Source organism: Oncorhynchus mykiss, chromosome 5 (assembly GCF_013265735.2).
Source record: "Oncorhynchus mykiss isolate Arlee chromosome 5, USDA_OmykA_1.1, whole genome shotgun sequence".
NCBI classification, from domain to species: Eukaryota; Metazoa; Chordata; class Actinopteri; order Salmoniformes; family Salmonidae; genus Oncorhynchus; species Oncorhynchus mykiss.
Genome location: NC_048569.1, coordinates 69,328,338 through 69,351,486, shown reverse-complemented (window position 1 = coordinate 69,351,486; position 23,149 = coordinate 69,328,338). Strand labels below are relative to the sequence as shown.

General features: G+C 42.0%; 1 protein-coding gene across 7 annotated transcripts in view; it reads left to right on the top strand.

Annotated features, from left to right (window-relative positions):
- Positions 1 to 935: 935 nt before the first annotated feature.
- Positions 936 to 23,149, top strand: part of LOC110524442 (voltage-dependent R-type calcium channel subunit alpha-1E) — a 111,021-nt gene continuing 88,807 nt past the window's right edge. For 2 of the 7 annotated variants that reach the window (XM_036978237.1, XM_036978234.1), the window contains exons 1-2: positions 937 to 1,186; positions 2,327 to 2,466. In XM_036978237.1, the coding sequence (XP_036834132.1) occupies positions 1,094 to 1,186; positions 2,327 to 2,466 (233 nt within the window). In that variant the 5' untranslated portion in view covers positions 937 to 1,093. Of the gene's footprint in view, positions 1,187 to 2,326; positions 2,467 to 23,149 lie in introns of all 7 variants that reach the window. The other 5 variants (XM_036978236.1, XM_036978238.1, XM_036978235.1 and 2 more) reach the window with 4 other exon arrangements.

Below are 23,149 nucleotides of genomic sequence, written 5' to 3'. Positions count from 1 at the left end.
GGAGTTTGGGTCCCATTTTGTGAGACTGTAACAGCTACAGTAGCACAGTTTTCTATAAGTCCTGGTTGAATATAGTTTGTTCAGTGCTCCCATTAGAGCAGGCCAGGAAGTATTTAAACCCAGCAGAATGGTAAAGGTGTGACGGTATGGGAGCTTCTGTTTATTTAGTTCTTCAATGCTCAGACGATGAGGGGCGTCCCTGTGTGACCCTCCAGGCAGCAGCTCCAGCTGCCAGCTCTGTTTGCATTGATCTCTTTCTCTTCCTCCCTCTCTCCCCTGAGGAGATTTAGGCTCCCTCGTTCTCTACCTCTTTTTTCCAAACAGCCAAAATAAATCCAGTGCCCACGCACAACATTTGAGAAATACACATCCTTGGTGTCATCTATGTACTCCATTTAAACCTCCAACCACCAGGGGTCCCTTGGTACAAGTGGTACGCTTGTAGTAAAGTGCCCTTATTTGTAGGATCAGACTCCTGATCTTCCCACACATCCCCAGTGTGCCTATACTCGCCTCTCCTCCAGCTCTCCTCCAGCTTACAGGGTTATGGCCTGTCTCCTGCTGCTGTCCCCAGCTATTGTGCACAGCAGTCTCCTGCCCCTCTCCATGGCTGGCTGGCTGGCTGGCTGGTTGGACAGCCTCAGGGCATTGTGAGGAGCTGACAGCCAGGGCCTCTGTGTGCCAGCCAGCTGTATGGAGGAGAGGAGGAGGCAGCAGCACTCTTCCAGGTGCTCAGCAGCAGGCTAGATTCACACTGGTGTGCCTGCCAATGGAGAAGTCAGAAGAATAGATACATCCTGACATTCAATCAATGAGAGGGATTGTCATCAGATGTCTTAGGAGGGTGGTGTTTTAGATAGGGCTGATGATACTGTCATCCCTGTCATTCTGTATGGGGATTATTAGGCCTCAGCACTCTATGATATATCTCTCTCATGGTGGGACTGAAATACTGCATTATGTTTTTGAATATTACAGGTTACTGTATTTGGAAAACTGTGACTTTGAAATTAGATAGAAGAACAGTATTTATGTGAGGTATATTGTGACAAAGGATTCTTCCTTAACTTGTTGCTTCACTCCGTTTGAGTACATGATCTTAGCCACCATCATCGCCAACTGTATCGTACTGGCTTTGGAGCAGCACCTGCCTGGAGAGGACAAGACTCCCATGTCCAAGAGACTGGTGAGTCAACCATCTACTAATGCACTGTGTCTTTATTCAGTTATTATCAGTGGGATTCTCTAACCTTACGGAGTCTTATTCAAAAAACACTAATTACTTCAAAATGTCTTCTTCATGAAGCTTGATATTTATTTAAAACCTGAAATGTTCTCCAAAGATTAAGTGGATAGTTGCAGCAAAACGAGAACACAAAATCTTGTTTTATTTCTTTATAGTACATTGTTAGCTTAGAAATGAGTATTTTGTGGAAGGCATGTCCCATATTTCTGAGTTACTGTGCGATGTTGCTGCATTGTTTATTCATGAATTCTGATTTCAGTATACCCATTAAACCAGGTCCAAACCGGGCTGTATCCTCTCAGTTCCCTACTGTCTGTGAATGCCCAACACAGAAGAGTACAAATAACTGTGTACTACTGTGACATTTATTATAAACCGGGTAGTTTGGGTCCTGGATGGTGATTTGCTGAAATAGCTTTCAGGCGTGTGTATATTTGACAATATGTCATTGGTATGATGCAAAAATACTTGTTTACTGTTTTATTTATGTTGGTAACCAGTTGATAATAGCTATAAGGCACCTCTGGGGTTTGTGGTATATGGGCCTTATTGCTTAAATATAGCCTGCTATTATATGGGTGTTTTGGCAAGTCACAGTTATCACCTCTAGCTTGTTAGTAGCTCGTTAGTTTCACAGTTGTGTTTTACAGCTTCCTCCAGTAGAGTAAGAAACTAGCTGGATTAATTGGTTCTTATTCTATAGCTATTAGAGCCACAGCCCTCCTCTATATTATCATGCCAAGTGCATCTGAGCGCATGAGAGTGCTTACCTACCCGCTGAGAGAAAGTGTAATTAATCCTTTCCTGAGCATGTGTAAGGGTTAGAGAGAAGCTCTTGGCAAGGGCAAACAACAATGATTAGAATATGATTGTTTGTTATGTAGTACCTATATTCAATAGGGTTATAGTATATGCATCTCCTTTTACACAGATTTCAGTTTTTTTCTAACGTGTGAAAGTGTGATAAATATGTTCACACACACAATACTGTTATTGTATAAGCCTCTGTTCTGTGACCTTTCATATTGACATGGCCATTTTGTGCTCTATTTGTCTGATGTGTCCGTTTTTAATTCACAGGAAAAGACAGAGCCTTACTTCATTGGGATGTTCTGCTTTGAAGCTGGGATTAAGGTTGTGGCGTTGGGATTTGTATTCCATAAAGGATCCTACTTGAGGAACGGCTGGAACGTCATGGACTTCATTGTGGTTCTGAGTGGGTGAGTACCCTGGCCACTGAGACACTACAGGACTACTACTGCTGTATTACATTCTGTATTGCATTCTGTATTGCATTCTGTATTGCATTCTCCTGTTTTGACACCCTGTTTATGGCTGCTTCCTCAAATAAGACAGTTGTATTGCACTTGCACTAGCCTAGTTCATAAAATATATATTTTTTAAAAACATTTTATTGAATGTTCGTCGATGTTACTGGTGTGTTTAATCGACTATTTTATATGTATTAGACTTTATCAGATGGATGGTTATCTGTTGTTAATTTCCTGGAAGGAGTTGAATACATTTCTGAGGCAAATATCGTGGCACATCTTCTCAGTTCTGATGCCAAGCACAAAAAACACTGTCCATGGAATAATCCGATTTTGCGGAGGCATAGCTTTAGGGCTCGTGGTGTCGTCCACTAAAATAACACACAAGATTGCAGTTTACCTTTTACAAACAAGGAAAGGAACTGTCTCGACTCCTGGAGCAAATTATTGCAGTGGTCAATGGAAAGGTTACTGCAGGTTATTTGCAGAGTGGCCTTTGATTTACAATATAATACCTAAAAGGGGTAAGGGATTCTCTTGAAAGGCTGAGGTATGGAGGACAAAGACAGTTTATGTTCGTAACAGCACTGCCTGTTAAAAACAGGGGGGCAACGCTGGTTCACTTCTGCTCCAAATCAAATAGAAATACACACATACGTTCACAGATTAAATATTAATCCATTCCAAAGTGCAAAAGTACAAAGTGTGGCAAGGCTCTTACAGAATTATACATGTTTCTCTGCGTTTCCTTATTAATGGGTGCTGAATGAGGCCCAGCCGTCTGCTGAAAGGAGGAGAGGAAAAGAAGGAGAGGAGAGAGGGATGAGGTGGTGAGAGAGGGGTGTCAGACTGGGGCTGTGGAGCTCATTTTGGCATATTTAACAAAAGGCTTGTAACTCAGAATGAATTTGTAGCACAACACACACTATAGGCCCAATGAATAAGTCCTATGAGTTATTTTCAGAATAACCAGAGCATATAACCAGCACTCTATTATGGTCAGTAAAAATGTAAATTGGCTCTTATGTTGGAGCGTATGTACAGTACTAGAATCAAAAGAATCAAAGTATGTATTGTAACAGTGTCACGTCTTCTAGGAGTAGTGGGTTTGGTCTCCTAGGAGTAGTGGGTTTGGTCTCCTAGGAGTAGTGGGTTTGGAGTCAGGTGCAGAGAGCAGAGGGTTCGGACAACCGTATTTTTTGGGGGTACAAGAGGTCACGCCAAAACACTAGGCGCATAACACTGACCGGCCCAAACACAGGATCCAAACAGTCCGGAAAAAATAGAATACAAATGCACATCCACAAACGAACAGAGGAACAATCCCGCACAAACATAGGCGGGCCTAACAGGCTTAAATATACATAAATCAAGAAACAAAATAAGAGACCGGTGCAACCAATAAGACCAAACGAGCAGAAAAGGAAAAAGGGATCGGTGGCAGCTAGTAGACCGACGACGACTGCCGAGCGCCGCCCGAACAGGCAGGGGAGCCCCCTTCGGTGGGAGTCGTGACACACTGTGAGCAGAGCCCATCTGCTACTGCCTAATATGACAGGCTTGTGCTATAACACACTCCACATATGGTTAAAATCACACTCTTAACATGAAATGTTCCTTGCCTCCTTCCCTCTGTGCCCCATTGGAAGATCCAGCAGACCAACGTTAGTAGAACACCAGAAAACAGGTCCCAGCCGGCTCTCGGGAGAGGATTTCCCTGCCATAGTCAATGTAGTCTGGAGCCTCCCGCGGCCATTTTTGAAAATAGGCCTCCTCGCCACTGGAAAGTCATCCCCTGAGCCAAACTGGTGCTCGCTCTGTGGTCATTTGAACCAGTCATGGCCTTTAAGGTATTAAACATAACAGTGTTGTGTTTGGCCTACAGCAGGATTCAGAGTAATCACTCAGCGGGAAACTCTGGATCTTTCTGATGAGGCTTGAAATATGCTCTCTGGCTTCGAACGGGGCAGAGAGTAACAGTGTTATAGTGATCAGATGTTAGGTGGCTCATTTCTGTGATGCCGTGTTCTTAAAGCTTTGATAATGTCTCCTCAAACACACTGCCCTTGACCCCCTCCTCCACTCAACCCTCCTCTCTGGCTGTGTGTCGTGATGTGTGTGTAGATGGTTGTGAGTGGAGATGTTAGACTTGTCAGATAATCCCAGCCAGGTGAGAGGAGGGTGGTCTGGCTATAGCTATTCTTTCTTCTGCATGAATTACCGCACCACAGCCCAGATTAAAGATTGAATTAAAACACAGCAAGGAGCAGATAATTCAAATTGATTGGTTTACTCCGGTTCACTTTCTCTGTAGACTCCATCTCATCTGGCCTCATTTCCCCCTTAAATGACCTGTCGTGTCTAACCTTTGAGATACATGATTAACACTCTACTCAGACATTTGTCTTCTCACACTGCGTATATTGATAGTCTTACATCTTCCTTTTCAGGCTTTACTGAACATTACATTATTTTCAGGGATACAGTTGAAGTCGGAAGTTTACATACACCTTAGCCAAATACATTTAAACTCAGTTTTTCACAATTCCTGACATTTAATCCTAGTAAAAATTCCCTATTTTAGGTCAGTGAGGATCACCACTTTATTGTAAGAATGTGAAATGTCAGAATAATAGTAGAGAGAATGATTTATTTCAGCTTTTATTTCTTTCATCACATTCCTAGTGGGTCAGAAGTTTACATAAACTCAATTAGTATTTGGTAGCATTGCCTTTAAATTTTTGAATTTAGGTCAAACGTTTTGGGTAGCCTTCCACAAGCTTCCCACAATAAGTTGGGTGAATTTTGGCCCATTCCTCCAGACAGAGCTGGTGTAACTCAGTCAGGTTTGTAGGCCTCCTTGCTCGCACACGTTTTTTCAGTTCTGCCCACAAATTTCCTATGGGATTGAGGTCAGGGCTTTGTGATGGCTACTCCAATACCTTGACTTTGTTGTCCTTAAGCCATTTTGCAACAACTTTGGAAGTATGCTTGGGGTCATTATCAATTTGGATGACCCATTTGCGACCAAGATTTTCCTTCCTCATGATATCTTCCCATCTATTTTGTGAAGTGCACCAGTCCCTCCTGCATCAAAGCACCCCCACAACTTGATCCTGCCACCCCAGTGCTTCACAGTTGGGATGGTGTTCTTCGGCTTGCAAGCCTCCCCCTTTTTCCTCCAAACATAACGATGGTCATTATGGCCAAACAGTTCTATTTTTGTTTCATCAGACCAGAGAACATTTCTCCAAATGACCCACTGGAATTGCGATTCAGTGAAATAATCTGTCTGTAAACAATTGTTGGAAAAATTACAAGTGTCATGCACAAAGTAGATGTCCTAACCGACTTGCTAAAACTATAGTTTCTTAACGAGGTTTGCGGAGTGGTTGAAAACGAGTTTTAATGACTCCAACCTAAGTGTATATAAACTTCCGACTTCAACTGTATGTGCCGGATGAGTGCATTCCAGTCTCTTGATACTTGATAGACCAATATCTTGTACTTTTAATGTCAGACAATAGTAATGTGAATTGAATATAAAATTCATATAGTGTGGGGTGAGCAGTCTGCTTCTCAGATCATTTCGCCAAATTCCTCAAATTGCTTGGCTTACCAAGCATACAGTATGTGTTGTTAGATGACTGTATTTGGCAGTAGTTTCTTACCTCACCTGTCAGTGACTGGCTCTTGCCAACTGATCTCAGCTTCCAGATGTGACATTCTTGCGTTTCTTTTGATTGTATTACTCTTGGTGAACCCTTTCCACTTTCCAGCACTGACCACCAGACAGGTTGACATCTGTGTCATATTTTCTCCACTTTGAATGTACAGAGAGAGTTGAATGATTCATGGACCTGGATGGTAGAAGACATCTGCTTTCTGACTTATAGAAAATCTGGGCACATATCAGCTTCCAGTCAAGCATGACATCAGTCAAGGAAGTCATCAGGCCTGGCATACAGCATGATCAGTATATTTCACATGAAATGGTCCACAGCATGAATACAGTATGCCCCGATCTCATCTTGAAAACATCCCCCTCTGTGGGGGATTTGATGTAGTCTGGAGGTTTTATTGGATTCATTTTGAGTATAATGAAGTGACGTTGAGATGTTTTTTTTCTTTATTATTGTTCTGTCCACGGCAACCGTAATGTAATGCAATGAATTTTGCTCCCGCTGTTGTTCTCTCTCACAGACAATCACACTCACAATTCCGGCAGGGGTTTGCAACCTTGTTAAGAAATGAGTGAAGATTATGAGATTCGGTGGTAATAGGGGATGAGTCATCAGTATCCATTCGTTATTAATTAACAGATGTGCAGACAGCGGTCAGAGGGAAAAGGAACGGTCTAAGGACTCAACATTATATTTCTCTGCAACTTAAAGGATTTTACAGTATTGCTATTATCTGCTGTAGCCTAAATGTATTTCACTACAAGTGAAGTGAAAGAGAAAGGGATTTTGTGCGTTCACTTGTGTTGACATGCAGATGTGAGAGATATCTCCTACTGTACTCAAATGTCTTCCCACTGGGCACACCATGTCATTTCAACGTGGAAATGTGGGGAATTTTTGGTTGAGATGTTGATAAATGGGATTTCAACCTTTATTCACCCACTCAACAAGACAGACAGAAGTGTATTGAATTCCCAAAGTGTTATCACTGCACTTTCAACCATTTAAAAGCACCACAAAGTTCAAATGAGAATACAATGTGAGATATTTTGTATTTATGTTATCACTGTGCTTCATCTAATTGCACAACTAAATGACCTGGATTGTAGTTGGGATTACATTAAAAGTACATAGTGCAAGTGATCAAGGCTGTTTGAGATACTGCACAGATGTTTATATTGTGAAGATCTCCACAGACCTGCAACCTTTGCATGCTATCTTGAACATGTATGCTTTCTATGATCACATAAGAAGTTGCAGTAACCTCTATGTGGCCATGGATGAGATACACATTTTAAGGTTGACTAAAAACTGTTACATTAGTTTGTAAGATAGCCTTAACTTTAGGCTAGTTACTGTATTACAAAAGTCATATTGAATAGTGTTCAGGTTGACAATGCAACCAAATATCAACATTTAGAGATGTATCTAATGCTTGGATAGTTTCATCTGAGCCACTGGCTTAATCCTATTCTTTAACTTTATTTTTGGTTTAGTTAAGACTAAAGTTAATAGGCTATTTAATGTATCGCAAAAGTGACATTGAATTGTGTTTGGTTGTCAATGCAACCAAATATCGACATGTGAAGGAGATATACACTACTGGTCAAAAGTTTTAGAACACCTACTCATTCAAGAGTTTCTCTTTATTTTTTATATTTTCTACATTATAGAATAATAGTAAAGACATTAAAACTATGAAATAACACATATGGAATCATGTAGTAACCAACAAAGTGCTAAACAAATCTAAATATATTTTGTATATGAGATTCTTCAAATAGCCACCCTTTGCCTTGATGACAGCTTTGCACACTCTTGGCATTCTCTCAAACAGTTTCACCTGGAATGCTTTTCCAAGGAGTTCCCACATGTGCTAGCACTTACTGGCTGCTTTTCCTCCACACTGCGGTCCAACTCATCCAAAACCATATCAATTTGGTTGAGGTCGGGGGATTGTGGAGACCAGGTCATCTGATGCAGCACTCCACCCCTCTCCTTCTTGGGAAAATAGCCCTTATACAGCCTGGAAGTGTGTTGGGTCATTGTCCTGTTGAAAAACAAATGAGCGGGCCAAACAAGATGGCATTGCGTATCGCTACAGAATGCTGTGGTAGCCATGCTGGTTAAGTGTGCCTTGAATTCTTATTAACAAGTCACAGACAGTGGCACCAGCAATGCACCATCATACCTCCTCCTCCGTGCTTCATGGTGGGAACCACACTGAGACCATCCGTTCACCTACTCTGCGTCTCACAAAGACACGGCGGTTGGAACCAAAAATCTAAAATTTGAACTCATCAGACCATTGGACAGACTTCCACCGGTCTAATGTCCATTGCTCATGTTTCTTGGCACAAGCAAGTCTCTTCTACTTATTGATGTCGTGTAGTAGTGACTTCTTTGCCGCAATTCGACCATGAAGACCTGATTCACACAGTCTCCTCTGAACAGTTGATGTTGAGATGTTTCTGTTACTTGAACTCTGTCAAGCATTTATTTGGGCTGCAATTTCTGAGGCTGGTAACTCTAATAAACTTATCCTCTGCATCAGAGGTAACTCTGGGTTTTCCATTCCTGTGGTGGTCCACATGAGAGCCAGTTTCATCGTAGCGCTTGGTGGTTTTTGCGACTGCACTTGAAGAAACATTCAAAGTTCTTGACTTTAACCGTGGTGACTGGCCTTCATGTCTTAAAGTAATGAAGGACTGTTATATCTCTTTGCTTATTTGAGCTGTTCTTGCCATAATATGGACTTGGTCTTGTACCAAATAGGGCTATGTTCTGTAACCCCCCACCATACCTTGTCACAACACAACTGATTGGCTCAAATGCATTAAGAAGGCACACCTGTTAATTTAAATGCATTCCAGGTGACTACTTCATGAAGCTGGTTGAGAGAATGCCAAGAGTGTGCAAAGCTGTCATCAAGGCAAAGGGTGGCTATTTGAAGAATCTCAAATATAAAATATTTGGATTTGATTAACACTTTTTTAGTTACTACAAAAAGTTAAAGAATTTAACGAAGTTAAAGAAAGGGACTAAAATCTAACTTTAAATGCACTTTAAATGAAGTTTGATTTGATTTAGTCTTATTCTTTAACTTCGATTTTTGGTTGAAATGGAGATGTAAATCCAACATATTCAGTATTATCTTTAAGATTACATTTGATTGAAACCAAAGATTGAAACCTTAGGCTTATATGTATTGTCTATTTTTAGTTGAAATTAAACAATAGCTGTTGGTTGATAACTTCGCAAATGACTTATAGAGAGAGTATGGTTACATTTCATTTGCAATGTTAAACCTATCCTTTGGAATGAATTCAATAGCAACAGTGAATCTATTAAGAGATCTCTCAAATATAGTTCTGACAATAGCACATTGGTTATAGTCATTGACACATATCAAAGCTAAGCAACGCTGGTTTTGGTTTAAATCCTGCTGATAGTGGATATAATGTTGAAGATCTGACATTGTTTTAAAGGTACAAATTCAACATATTCTATACAAGGTTTGTCTATGATGAATATTGGTTACCATGATGATACAATTATGTGGTTGAAATTTCCACCTGAAAACAACAATTGAGGACTTTTTGCAAATTCAATGTGCACAAAATTACCAAAAGTATGTGGACACGTGTTCGTCAAACATCTCATTCCAAAATCATGGGCGTTGGTCCCCCTTTGCTGCTATAACAGTCTCCACTCCTCTGGGAAGGCTTTCCACTAGATGTTGGAACATCGCTGCGTGGACTTCCATTCAGCCACAAGAGCACTAGTGAGGTTGGCCGCTGATGTTGGGCAATTAGGCCTGGCTCGCAGTCGGCGTTCCAATTCATCCCAAAGGTGTTCGATGGGGTTGAGGTCAGGGCTCTGTGCAAGCCAGTCAAGTTCTTCCACACTAACCATTTCTGTATGAACCTCGCTTTTTGCACAGGGGCATTGTCATGCTGAAACAGGAAAGGGCCTTTCCCCCGAACCATGAAAAACAGCCTCTCTCCATTCTTCCTTCTCCACCTAACTGTAGATGGTGAAGCGTCATTCATCACTCCAGAGAACGGGTTTCCACTGCACCAGAATCCAATGACGGCGAGCTTTACACCACTCCAGCCGATGCTTGTCATTGCGCATGGTGATCTTAGGCTTGTGTGCGGCTGCTCAGCCATGGAAACCCATTTTAAGAAGCTCCTGATGGAGCGCTACGCGCTTCAGCACTCCCATTCTATAAGCATGTGTGGCCTATCACTTTGCGGCTGAGTCGTTGTTGCTCCGAGACGTTTCCACTTCACAATAACAGAACTTCCAGTTAACCGCGACAGCTCTAGCTGGGTAAAAATTTGATGAAATTACTTGTTGGAAAGGTAGCATCTTAGGACAGTGCCACGTTAAAAGTCACTGACCTCTTCAGTAAGGCCATTTTACTGTCATTGTTTGTCTATGGAGATTGCATGGCTGTGTGCTCGATCTTATACACCTGTCAGCAATGGATGTGGCTGAAATAGCCAAATCCACTAATTTGGTATGTTCACATACTTTTGCATATATAGTGTATTTTCCACATACTGTAGATTCCACGTCACAATATGTTGCAAATTACATTGAAACAATGTTGATTCAACCAGTTTGTACCCAGTGGGTTGTGTGTTTGTGTAAGCTTAATACAAGGTAAACACAGGAAGTGCAGATTTGCCTACCACACTATAGCAGTAGATTAAAAAAGACCTGATTAGTGCAGTGAATGTGAGTGGGAGGGTAAATGGATTGCCAATCAAGCCAGCTGTGGATTGCCTGTTATCGGCCAGCTGTGGACTGTAGTGATTTAAATGCAAATACAATGTTGCTAATCTTAGGCCTGGTTACAAGTGGAAACGTCCCCAGCACCATGTAGAAGAGAAGACAAGAATCCCCCCATGCGTAATGGTATTAATTGGCACCTTGGTCCTAGTGGCACGCAGCCCCTCTATTAGACTGAGAACACAAGACACTGAGCTCCTCCCTCACAGGCCTCACTGTGACAATGGCACTGCTCTGAGTGTGTCACTGCTCTGTGTCACAGTGCCGTGCCACACTCACACTGGAAAGAGTGAGTTCATCCATATAATTTACAGTATTTAATTGTGTCTGATTACATCCATTTCTGTAACCTTGACTTGAGCTTCAGATTACTAGAATAATTGCTAGATTTAAGATCTACAGATGCCAGAATACACTGACAATATTTTGCGAAAGCAGCAGTTACTTTTCCTGGGGTCCACACAAAACATAAAACATGACACAATACATTAATAGACAAGAACAACTCAAGGACAGAAATACATCTATTTCAAAAAGGCACAAGTAGCCTACATATCAGTACATACACACAAACTATCTAGGTCAAATAGGGGAGAGTCATTGTGCTTTGAGGTGTTGCTTTATCCTTTTTTTTAACCAGGTTTGCTGTTCATTTGAGCAATATGAGATGGAAGGGAGTTCCATGCAATAATGGCTCTACAGGATATAATACTGTACGCTTTCTTTATTTTTTTCTGCATTTGGGGACTGTGAAAAGACCCCTGGTGGCATTTCTGGTGGGGTAAGTGTGTGTGTCAGAGCTGTGTGTAAGTCAGTGGCGGTCGGTGCCGTTTAAGATGAGGGAGGATGCTACATATTTTTTATGAACATGGCCTTATTTATATTACAGCATATTGGATGACTGTCATTCATATTCCATTCACCTAGCTCAATGCAACATCGGTTAGGCTACTACATGATACTCAAATTTTCCCTGTACCCATCATGAGGTAGCCTACGAAAGAAAATTTACAAAAGTAGGTGCACAGGTCGAGAGAATTTTGAGTAATCAATATGACAGACAGTGACACATTCAATACCACATTGCACACTCTTGCCTGAATCTAGCTGACCTAGGGTATAATCATTAGTCCAACAACATTAGTCCAAGAGTTTCTATTGGACAAATTTAGGTATGTTTATCCCCGTTGTGTTTTTCAGCCGATTCGGTGCTATGAATACACACCTGATCACATGCAAACACAGTTCACTTTCATACGAGACACATACAAACAGCTTGTTGTATTTATAATTCCTTCCAGCATCTATCTGGAAGGCAGGGTAGCCTAGTGGTTAGAGCGTTGAACTAGTAACCGGAAAGTTGCAAGTTCAAATCCCCAAGCTGACAAATCTGTCATTCTCCCCCTGAACAGGTGGTTAACCCACTGTTCCTAGGCTGTCATTGAAAAAAATAATTTGTTCTTAACTGACTTGCCTAGTTAAATAAAGGTAAAATAAAAAAATCTATGCACTCTCCTCCTCTGACATTTTCCCTTCGCTTGTGGACTTCAGTGCAGAACACATTGCTCTCTATGCCTTAGCTAGCCATTTTGTTCTACCTCCCACACATGCAGTGACCTCACCTGGTTTAAATGTTGTCTCTAGAGACAAAACCTCTCTCATCGTCAATCAATCACTAGGTTTACCTCCACTGTATTCACATTTTACCATACCCTTGTCGGAAAATTATGCCTTGAATCTATTCTTCCACGCAAAGAAACCTGCTCCTTTTACTCTCTGTTCCGAACGCACTAGACGACCAGTTCTTATAGCCTTTAGCCGTACCCTTATCCCACTCCTCCTCTGTTCCTCTGGTGATGTGGAGGTTAATCCAGGCCCTGCAGCGTCTATCTCCACTCCCATTCCCTAGGCGCTCTCATTTGTTGACTTCTGTAACTGTAAAAGCCTTGGTTTCATGCATGTTAACATTAGAAGCCTCCTCCCTAAGTTTGTTTTATTCACTGCTTTAGCACACTCTGCCAACCCAGATGTCCTAGCCGTGTCTGAATCCGGGCTTAGGAAGGCCACCAAAAATGCTGAAATTTCCATCCGTAACTATAACATTTTCCGACAAGATAGAACTTCCGAAGGGGGCGAAGTTGCAATCTACTGCAGAGATAGCCTGCAGAGTTCTGTCATACTATCCAGGTCTGTGCACAAACAATTCAAGCTTCTACTTCAAAAAAATCCACCTTTCCAGAAACAAGTCTCTCACCGTTGCCGCTTGTTAAAGACCACCTTCTGCCCCCAGCTGTGCCCTGGACACCATATGTGAATTGATTTCCCCCCATCTATCTTCAGGCCTCGTACTGTTAGGTGACCTAAACTGGGACATGCTTAACACCCCGGCCGTCCTTGTGGAGTTTGGAGTGTGACTGTTTGAGGTTGTGGACAGGTGTCTTTTATACTGATAACAAGTTCAAACAGGTGCCATTAATACAGGTAACGAGTGGAGGACAGAGGAGCCTCTTAAAGAAGAAGTTACAGGTCTGTGAGAGCCAGAAATCTTGCTTGTTTGTAGGTGACCAAATACTTATTTTCCACCATAATTTGCAAATAAATTCATTAAAAATCCTACAATGTCATTTTCTGGATTTTCTTTTCTCATTTTGTCTGTCATAGTTGAAGTGTACCTATGATGAAAATTACAGGCCTCTCTCATATTTTTAAGTGGGAGAACTTGCACAATTGGTAGCTGACTAAATACTTTTTTGCCCCACTGTATAAGTATAGTTTTTTCTAAAACTTTTTAATGTTTCACTATTTTTATTTTTATGAAATTCACTGAGAAGCATGATCCTCCTCTTCCTCTTCTGGGGAGGCCCCACTGGTGTATGTTGACTATGCAAACAATTTTGAATTTTCAACACTAATGTTTCTTATAAAAAGAAGACGTGATGCAGTCAGTCTCTCCTCAACTCTTAGCCAAGAGAGACCGTCATGCATAGTATTTATATCAGCCTTATAATTACAATGAAGAGCAAGACGTGCCGCTCTGTTCGGGGCCAGCTGCAGCTTTACTAGGTCTTTCCTTGCAGCACTCAACCACACGACTGGACAATAATCAAGATAATACAAAAGTGTCTTGCTTTTTGGAGCATGTCTTTGTTTGGTAGGACTGTCTTTTGCCTCTGGAGTTTGAGGGGATGAGCCTGTCCGCTGGAGGGGCCCCTCACTCAGATATGAAAATGCGTAATGCATTCGCAAACAAGGGTGCCTATTTCGTCACATATACACTTCGGTTAATTACAAGTGAAAACTATATAGGTCATGCGTGCATATCATGAATCCTACCCTTGATATGCCCTTCTGTCACCTCGTTGTCAATGTGTTATTAATCATTAGCTAAAATAAATGTTATTAACGTGACCAAACATAATGTGTCCAGAAAGAACACATACTTTTGGCTACTCACCCTTGCTCAGCATTGGGGGAAAATGTGGAAGACATTTTACCTATTGCAATGTCAACCATAACAACCCAATCAATATGTCCTAACAGCTCGCAGTAACTATTAAGTCTGTTAAATCCGATTAGTGTCTTCCACCTTCTTGTTGGAAATGCCTGAGTCTCTCTCGGATGTGAACGTCCTCTCAATGAGGTGATTTCCTTCTTTTTCTGTGACTCTGCTCGCCGACAACGATCTATGGGATGGCCTGCTCTAGTCTTTCCGGTGAAGGCGCCTTTCTTCTTGTGGTATACTCCACTGGGATGCCCTTGACTTCAGGTCGTCAGCCGCCTCGTCTGCATGCTCGTATGTAACCTGGCCATTATCCAGAAATACCGGCATTTTTTGCCAGGAATGGTTTTTGGAAGCGAATACCTTTCTCTTTAAGTATCTCACCCGCGTAGTCATGATCAAAGAACACTCGTTGGCCTTGGAAGTTAACAGGCTTTTTCCTGGCTGCACGTAAGACTTTCTCTTTGATGGAGAATTTTAGGAACCGTAGTACTATGGATCTTGGTGGGACGTCGCTGGAAGGTTTTGAGGCCAGAGCTCGGTGTGGTCTCTTGATTCCCAGGTCAATGTCGTCTTCAAGTATTTCTTTGAATAGACCCTTCACAAATTTGTGCATAGAGTCTTTTTCTGCACCTTTTGCTACAGAATAAAGTCTAAGGTTGTTTCGACATGAAAATTAAAAATCATACAATGTGATTTTCTGGATTTTTGTTTTTAGATTCCGTCTCTCACAGTTGAAGTGTACATATGATAAAAATGACAGACCTCTACATACTTTGTAAGTAGGAAAACTTGCAAAATCGGAAGTGTATCAAATACTTCTCCCCACTGTATATGGTTGAATGATCAGTATACATGGACACACATACTTTTGTTTAGTAGCAGTTCATTGGTCAAAATAGAAAATGGTAGAGGGTCTAGAAAGCTGCCCTGCGGTACACCACACTTTACATGTGTGACATTAGAGAAGCTTCCATTAAAGAAAAGTTATATTAGAATAATAGCTCTGAATCCACGATATGGCAGAAGTTGAAAAACCATAACATATAGTTGAAGTCGGAAGTTTGCATATACTTAGGTTGGAGCCATTAAAACTCGTTTTCAACCACTCCACAAATGTCTTGTTAACAAACTATAGTTTTGGCAAGTCGGTTAGGATATCTACTTTGTGCATGACACAAGTAATTTTTACAACAATTGTTAACATTTCACTTATAATTCACTGTATCACAATTCCAGTGGGTCAGAGGTTTACATACACTAAGTTGACTGTGTCTCTAACAGTTTTAGAAACTTCAGAGTGTTTTCTATCCAATGCTACCAATTATATGCATATCCTAGCTTCTGGGCCTGAGTAACAGGCAGTTTACTTTAGGCACCTCAGTCATCCGAACTTCCGAATACTGCCCCCTAGCCTTAAGAAGGTCTTACAGTCAGTTTCTTAACAGGTGCATGTTTATAAATAATTGGAAGAAGCAATTTCATAAATTCATCAAGTGCAATGTCTGGATGCTCATTATTAATCACATCAATCACATTTTTGACATCATCCACATAAGAGTCACTGCAAAATCTTTTGTATGATCTCTTATACACTAGTTTAGCTTTATACACTCTTTTAGGCCCAGGTTTTGGAACTTTGTCTTTCTTGGATATAGCCACTATACTGTGGTCACTGCATCCAATGGGTATGGATACAGCTTTAGATCAAAGTTCTACAGTATTAGTAAAAATGTGATCAATACATGTGGAGGATCTTGTTCTTGTAGTGTTTGTAGACACCCTGGTAGGTTGATTAATAACCTGAAACAGATTACAGGCAGTGGTTACAATGATAAGCTTCCTCTTAAGTGGACAGCTTGATGAAACCAGTCAATATTCAGATCCCCAAGAAAGTAGACCTCTCACATACACTATATGTTTGTCTGTTGCCAGTTCGTCTTGTTTGTCAAGTCAACCAACCTTTTGTTTCTCAGCTCCTGCTTTTCCCCAGTCTCTCTTTTCTCGCCCTCCTAGTTTTGACCATTGCCTGTCCTGACTCTGAGTCTGCCTGCCTGACCACTCTGCCTGACCCTGAGCTTGCCTGCCGTCTGGTGCCTTTGCCCCTACTCTGGATTACCGACCCCTGCCTGCCTTGACCTGTCGTTTGCCTGCCCCTGTTGTTGTAATGAACATTGTTACTTCAACACGGTCTTACCTGAGTCTTACTTGAAACGTGATACTATCAAGCATTTCACATATTATTATTAAGATACTGACTGTTAGCACTTTGTGGCCTATACCAACACCCCAAAAGAGAAGGTTTTTGATGTGCCAAGTGAACCTGCAACCACAACACTTCAATAAAACTTGACATAAGATATTTTTTAAGCATTACAGGGATTTGGCTCTGAATATATACAGCAACACTTCCCCCATAAGCATTCCTTTCTCTTCGATAGGCGTTATTTCCCTGTATTGCTACTGATGTATCATCAAATGAATTATCTAAGTGAGTCTCAGAAATGGCTAATTATGAATGTTATCTGATGTTAGCAAGTTATTGATTTCATTAACCTAATTTCTAAGGCTACATATATTAAAATGGGCTATTTTCAGCCCTTTCCTGGGTAGCTTATCATAATATGGAAAAGAGCAAACAAAGCAAGAGAAAAAATATACATTCAGCAGTCCATTAATCAGTTGGTGTGTGTAAGTAAGTATGTGTGTGTGCTGCAGGGTTGAAACTACGAACCCATTGGCTTGGCTCTCTCATCCCTTCCAGGCTTTTGGGAGGGAGGGTAGACAATGAGCCTGTCATAGCGGATGTAAGCAATGTCCCCACGCGCTCTGGCAGCTTTCATGGCTGGGATAAGTTATTTCCTCTTCTGGCACAGAGCTTCGTGATAGTCCTCATTGAGGAAGATATACCGTGCATTCAGAAAAGTATTCAGACCCCTTGTCTTTTTCAATTTTTTTCCAATTACAGCCTTATTCTAAAATTAATGAAATAGTTTTTTCCTCTCATCAATGCACACACAATACCCATTTTTTTGCTATTTATAAAAAATTTAAAACTGAAATATCACATTTACGTAAGTATTCAGAACCTTTACTCAGTACTTTGTTGAAGCACCTTTGGCAACGATTACAGCCTTGAGTATTCTTGTGTATGACGCTACAAGCTTTGAACACCTGTATTTGGAAAGTTTCTCCTATTATTTTCAGCAGATCCTTTCAAGCTCTGCCAGGTTAGATGGGGAGTGTTGCTGCACAGCTATTTTTAGGTCTCTCCAGAGATGTTCGATCAGGTTCACGTCCGGCATCTGGCTGGGCCGCTCAAGGACATTCAGACTTGTCCTGAAGCCACTCCTGCGTTGTCTTGGCTGTTAGGGTCGTTGTCCTATTGGAAGGTGAACCTTCGCACCAGTCTGACGTCCTGAGCGCTCTGGAGCAGGTTTTCATCATGGATCTCTCTGTACTTTGCTCCGTTCATCTTTACCTCGATCCTGTCTCCCAGTCCCTGCCGCGGAAAAACATCCCCACAGCATGATGCTGCCACCACCATGCTTCACCGTAGGGATGGTGCCAGGTTTCCTCCAGATGTGACACTTGGCATTCAGGCCAGAAAATCTTGTTTCTCATGGTCTGAGAGTCTTTAGGTTCCTTTTGGCAAACTCCAAGTAGGCTGTCATGTACCTTTTACTGAGGAGTGACTTCCTTCTGGCCACTCTACCGTAAAGGCCTGATTGGTGGTGTACTGCAGAGATGGTTGTCCTTCTGGAGAGTTCTCCCATCTCCACAGAGGAACTCTAGAGCTCTGTCAGAGTGACCATCAGGTTCTTGGTCATCCCCTTGACCAACGCCCTTCTCCCCCGATTGCTCAGTTTGGCCAGGCGGTCAGCTCTAGGAAGATTCATGGTGGTTCCAAACTTCTTCCATTTAGGAATGATGGAGGCCACTGTGTTTTTGGGGACCAATGCTGCACAAATGTCTTGGTACCCTTCCGGGGGATCTGTGCCCCGATACAATCCTGTCTCGGAGCTGTATGGACAATTCCTCCAACCTCATGGCTTGGTTTTTGCTCTGACATGCACTGTCAACTGTGGGCCCTTATATAGACAGGTGTGTGACTTTCCATCATGTCCAATCAATTGAATTTACCACAGGTAATTTGTAGAAACATCTCAAGGATGATCAATGGAAACAGGATATACCTGAGCTCAATTTTGAGTCTCATAGCAAAGGGTCTGAATACTTATGTAAATAAGGTATTTCTGTTTTTATTTTTAATATATTTGCATACATTTAAAAAAAAGTTTTCGCTTTCTCATTAGGGGGTGTTGTGTGTAGATAGCAGAGGAAAATTATTTATTTAATATTATTTATTTAATCAACAACATTTTGAAAAAGTAAAGTGGTCTGAAAACTTTCAAAAGGCACTGTATGCTCCTCTCAAGTTCTTTGCTCTTTCCAGAACAGCTATTCTTGAACCTCAGGAACGTGACCTCTTTCGGCCTGGGCCTGTCACCTGGGCCGGTGGTGGGTTGTGCGTAGTTTAAATTATCCTTCACCTGTAATAGAGAGACACCACTGTCCTCAACGGTGCTCCTGATGGCTTTGGTCTTTGTCATGGTAGCAAAGTAGGTTACGCTCTTACTCCCCGCAGTTCCAGACAGGGCAGGTTGCAGGGAAGATTGAAAACAACAAATCATTAAAATCCAGACAGAAATATATTTACACAAGAAGCAATCTAATATCACACAGTCAAAACTCTCCGTCGTTTAGTTAAGTTCACCAAGCCCGGGACAATCCACGGTCCCAGCCACAATGGCTAACCGTATCACGGGCTGCTTTCTAGCCCTCAAGAAAATCCTGCTAACTTGTTTGTTTTAAACTCTAGTCTGTGCTTTGTTCCTCTGTCTTCAGGGACATTGTGACATGAATGATTTGGACCTGCTTCACCTCCATCCAGATCTGGCTGTGTATCAGCGCTGACTTATGACCCGTGCTGCAGACTGAGACATGTTTATGGCAGAGCTTTGAAAAGTGGGGCAATTCAATCCCTGACTCTAGGCAGGATTTACAGCTGTGTCTGAGAGTAGAGGAGAGAAGAGACGGATGTGACGGAGCGGGACGGTGCAGGGGTGTCCACACAGACAGGACAGACAGACAGGACAGACAGCTATCACAGCTAGCAGGCCCATTGTTCTTCCTGGGCTTTATAGCCAGGCAGCTATTTTAAAAAGGCTCCTAATGGGAGAGTTTCTCAGTTTCCGTCCTGTCACAGCATCAGCAAAGAAACTAGCACTGGCAGAGCCGACAGAGCCATAATGAGGGGAAGAGGAGTAAGTAATGGGAGCCCATGGTTAGTGTCACATTTAGGAGTGAGCAGGAGGAGTTCACAGATGAGGGCTGACTGTACTTTGAGTGTGCCGTGGGTCTGGTCACAGCTCCATGAAGGAGTGACTGTGTTAATCAGACATTCAGTCTGTTGGTTCTCTTCACCATGTGATTCGGGTGCTGTGCTGATCTGTTCACACACTATTATTATCTCAGGCTGACGTAAGAGAGGGTGTTCCGTGACAATGTGGCTCTGGAATGAGCTGGCCAGAGGCAATGCTTTACTGAACCTAAGGGAGGATCCCTGACAGTGTAGGCTTCTATCATTCAGCCGTCACGCACACACGCCCATGCCCACATATGCTCACACATACGCACACACGCACACACACACACACACACCCACAGACACACTCAAACACACACACACACCCACATACACACTCAAACACACACACACGCACATACACACTCAAACACACACACACACACACACACACACACACACACACACACACACACACACACACACACACACACACACACACACACACACACACACACACACACACACACACACACACACACACACACACACACACACACACACACACACACAGTCTCAAGAGGCCATCTGCTGTGTGATCCATTGATGAGTATGGACAAGGCAGGGGAGTTTGTGTCTCCTGGAGCAGTGACCATGGTGACCCTCCACTATGTCCCTCTGGTCTGGTCTGACCACCAGGGACAGCATGTCAATAGACTCTGTTTGGAGGTTTCACATAATGCTTTGGGACATCAAACTGGTTCAAGGAGTAAATCATTATTTCTGGACAGAAAGAGTATTATTGACCTCTTTATGTTTTTGTGTGGACTGTTTTCACTTCATTCAACAACATCATGAATTGTGTTAGAGTAGGAAATGGAGTGAACATGTTTTATCTCTTATTTAGGATTTGTCTAGTGAATGATAATCGGATTGGTCAAGTACCCACGGTGAGCACTTGTTGCTGTGCTTCAAAGAGAGGATGAGTGGGAGAGACACAGGGAGAGATTTTAGAGAGCTGTCTGCTCCTCTCTACACAAGCGCACTGGAAAGCTTTTGAGATCAGACAAAACAGTTATGATTTTTAGGGTAGTGTACATTATTACTTGTTAAAGGTTTGGTAAATTGTTGTTAAAGTGTCACAGTTTGTTATATTTGTGAGAGAGATAGGCCTCCTCCACAAACTTGAGGCATTGTTCAAGTTTTGTAAGATGGAGAGAACATTTACTTCTCTAGGAAGAAAGGGGCTGGTTCTCTGTACTGCTTCTCTATATCACAGCATGATACATGATATTTGTATCAGATATTTACAAAATGATTTACAAAACAGATATTTGAAAATGATCTGGATGTTAAAGGTCCCCATTTCTGTCCTCTGCTCTTTGTCACCGTGTATTGGTAATGACCTAAATCAGTTTATACTGTATCCTCAAAGAGAAAGGTGAAGGCAGATTAACCACATACAGAACTGAATTATACTCCTCTTGTCTTTGCTCAGTGTCTCTATGGTCCCCTCTAAAGGATGTAGTACCCTGAACTATAATAGATATGACCAGTATATTGAATTTGATCAACCTTTCTGTTTCCCATCTGGTCTCAGTGGTCAACATATAGTACAAAAAAATATCCAGCCATGTTGTAACTCTCAGAGGACTTATAGGCTATTATAAAACGGGTGGTTCGAGCCCTGAATGCTGATTGGCTGAAAGCCGTGGTATATCAGAACGTATACCACGGCTATGACACATTTGTTATTTTTACTGTTCTAATTATGTTGGTAACCAGTTTGTAGGAGCAATAAGGCACCTCAGGGGTTTGGGGTTTATGGCCAATATACCAGTGTCACGTCTACTCCCGCTCCTCCTCTCTGGCGCTCGTTGTCGCTAGTTTTCTTATCATTACGCACACCTGTCACCATCGTTACGCGCACCTGCGCCTCATGAGACTCACCTGGACTCCATCACCTTCCTGATTACCTCCCCTATAACTGTCACTCCCTTTGGTTCTTTCCTCAGGCGTTGTTGTTTCTGTTTATATGTTTAATGTCTGTACGCTACTCGTGTTTCTTGTTTTGTTCCATGTTCGTTTATTTATTAAATTCACTCCCTGTACTTGCTTGCTGATTATTAGTGTACACGTTACAACCAGGGCTAAGGGCTGTTCTTAGGCATAATGCAACTTGACCATATACCACAACCCCTTGGGCCTTATTGCTTAAATATAGCCTGTGCTTTCAAATGACAACACTGGAATCATGCAGTATTAACTTCTGCAATGTTAACACCCTTTGGGCTTTGGTTGGTATATGAATTTGAGGATGCAATTTCCAACCAAATCCTACAAGACATGGAATATGTTTTTTCTATGTGGGTTATTACATTTGTATCCTGCTGTAAAGAAACCAGATGGCTCTACTGTATAGTTCTTCTACTGTTTGTCTTTCTATTTACCTCTTGATCAGACAAACAAAGACACCTGGCATCTGCTAAGGATAATTCATATCTATAGCAGCACAAATGATCAACCTGTGGTTTTATTCCCCATGGTGTGGGTTTGTGGGGCAAGCAATGTTAAGGTAACTCACCATTCCCCCTTTTCCTGTAGAAATGTGTTTTGTAATTGTTTTGGAGTCACATTGTTTCACTGGGACACAAGTTATTTGCTGAATTGTCCTCAGGGAGCTTCAAATGGCCCATTTAGGTGAAATTGCGTTTTCACTGCTGTAGGATGCCTTTTCTAACTCCTCTCTACGAAGAGTACATTTTTTCATTATTGGCTGTATTGATATCCATGTTCTACAGGATACCTTAGATATAGTTAGGGTGTTTGACTGTGTTTGACCAAAGTGTTTGGTTTGGGGACACTGAAATCAAATGGGCCTTCCTTAGCACAGGGAGGTACAGGCTTCCTCCTGCTACACACACATCATGGCCTTTGATAGCTGCCCACTACTGGGCTGTCTGAAAGGGCTGGTATCCCTGGGTGTGGATCCAGTTCCCACACATATAAAAAGTGCCCACAGACTGGGTCAATGCAAAAAAAAACGACTGAAAGCTTCAACTTTTGTTTTTAATGTAGTGGCTTTAGGGCCTGTAGTTGTAGTGTACAGTTAGCTCAGGCCCTCTGGTCCAGTGGGAGATTCAGGGGTGAGGCTGGGCAAGGGCATTCCTGGGATGCATGGAGATACAGAAAGAGATTATGAATGAAATAAAAGGCTCTTTGAAGTCTGCATGTGGTAGTTATGTAATGGAGGAAGAGACTAGGCATTAACTCACCCTGCTG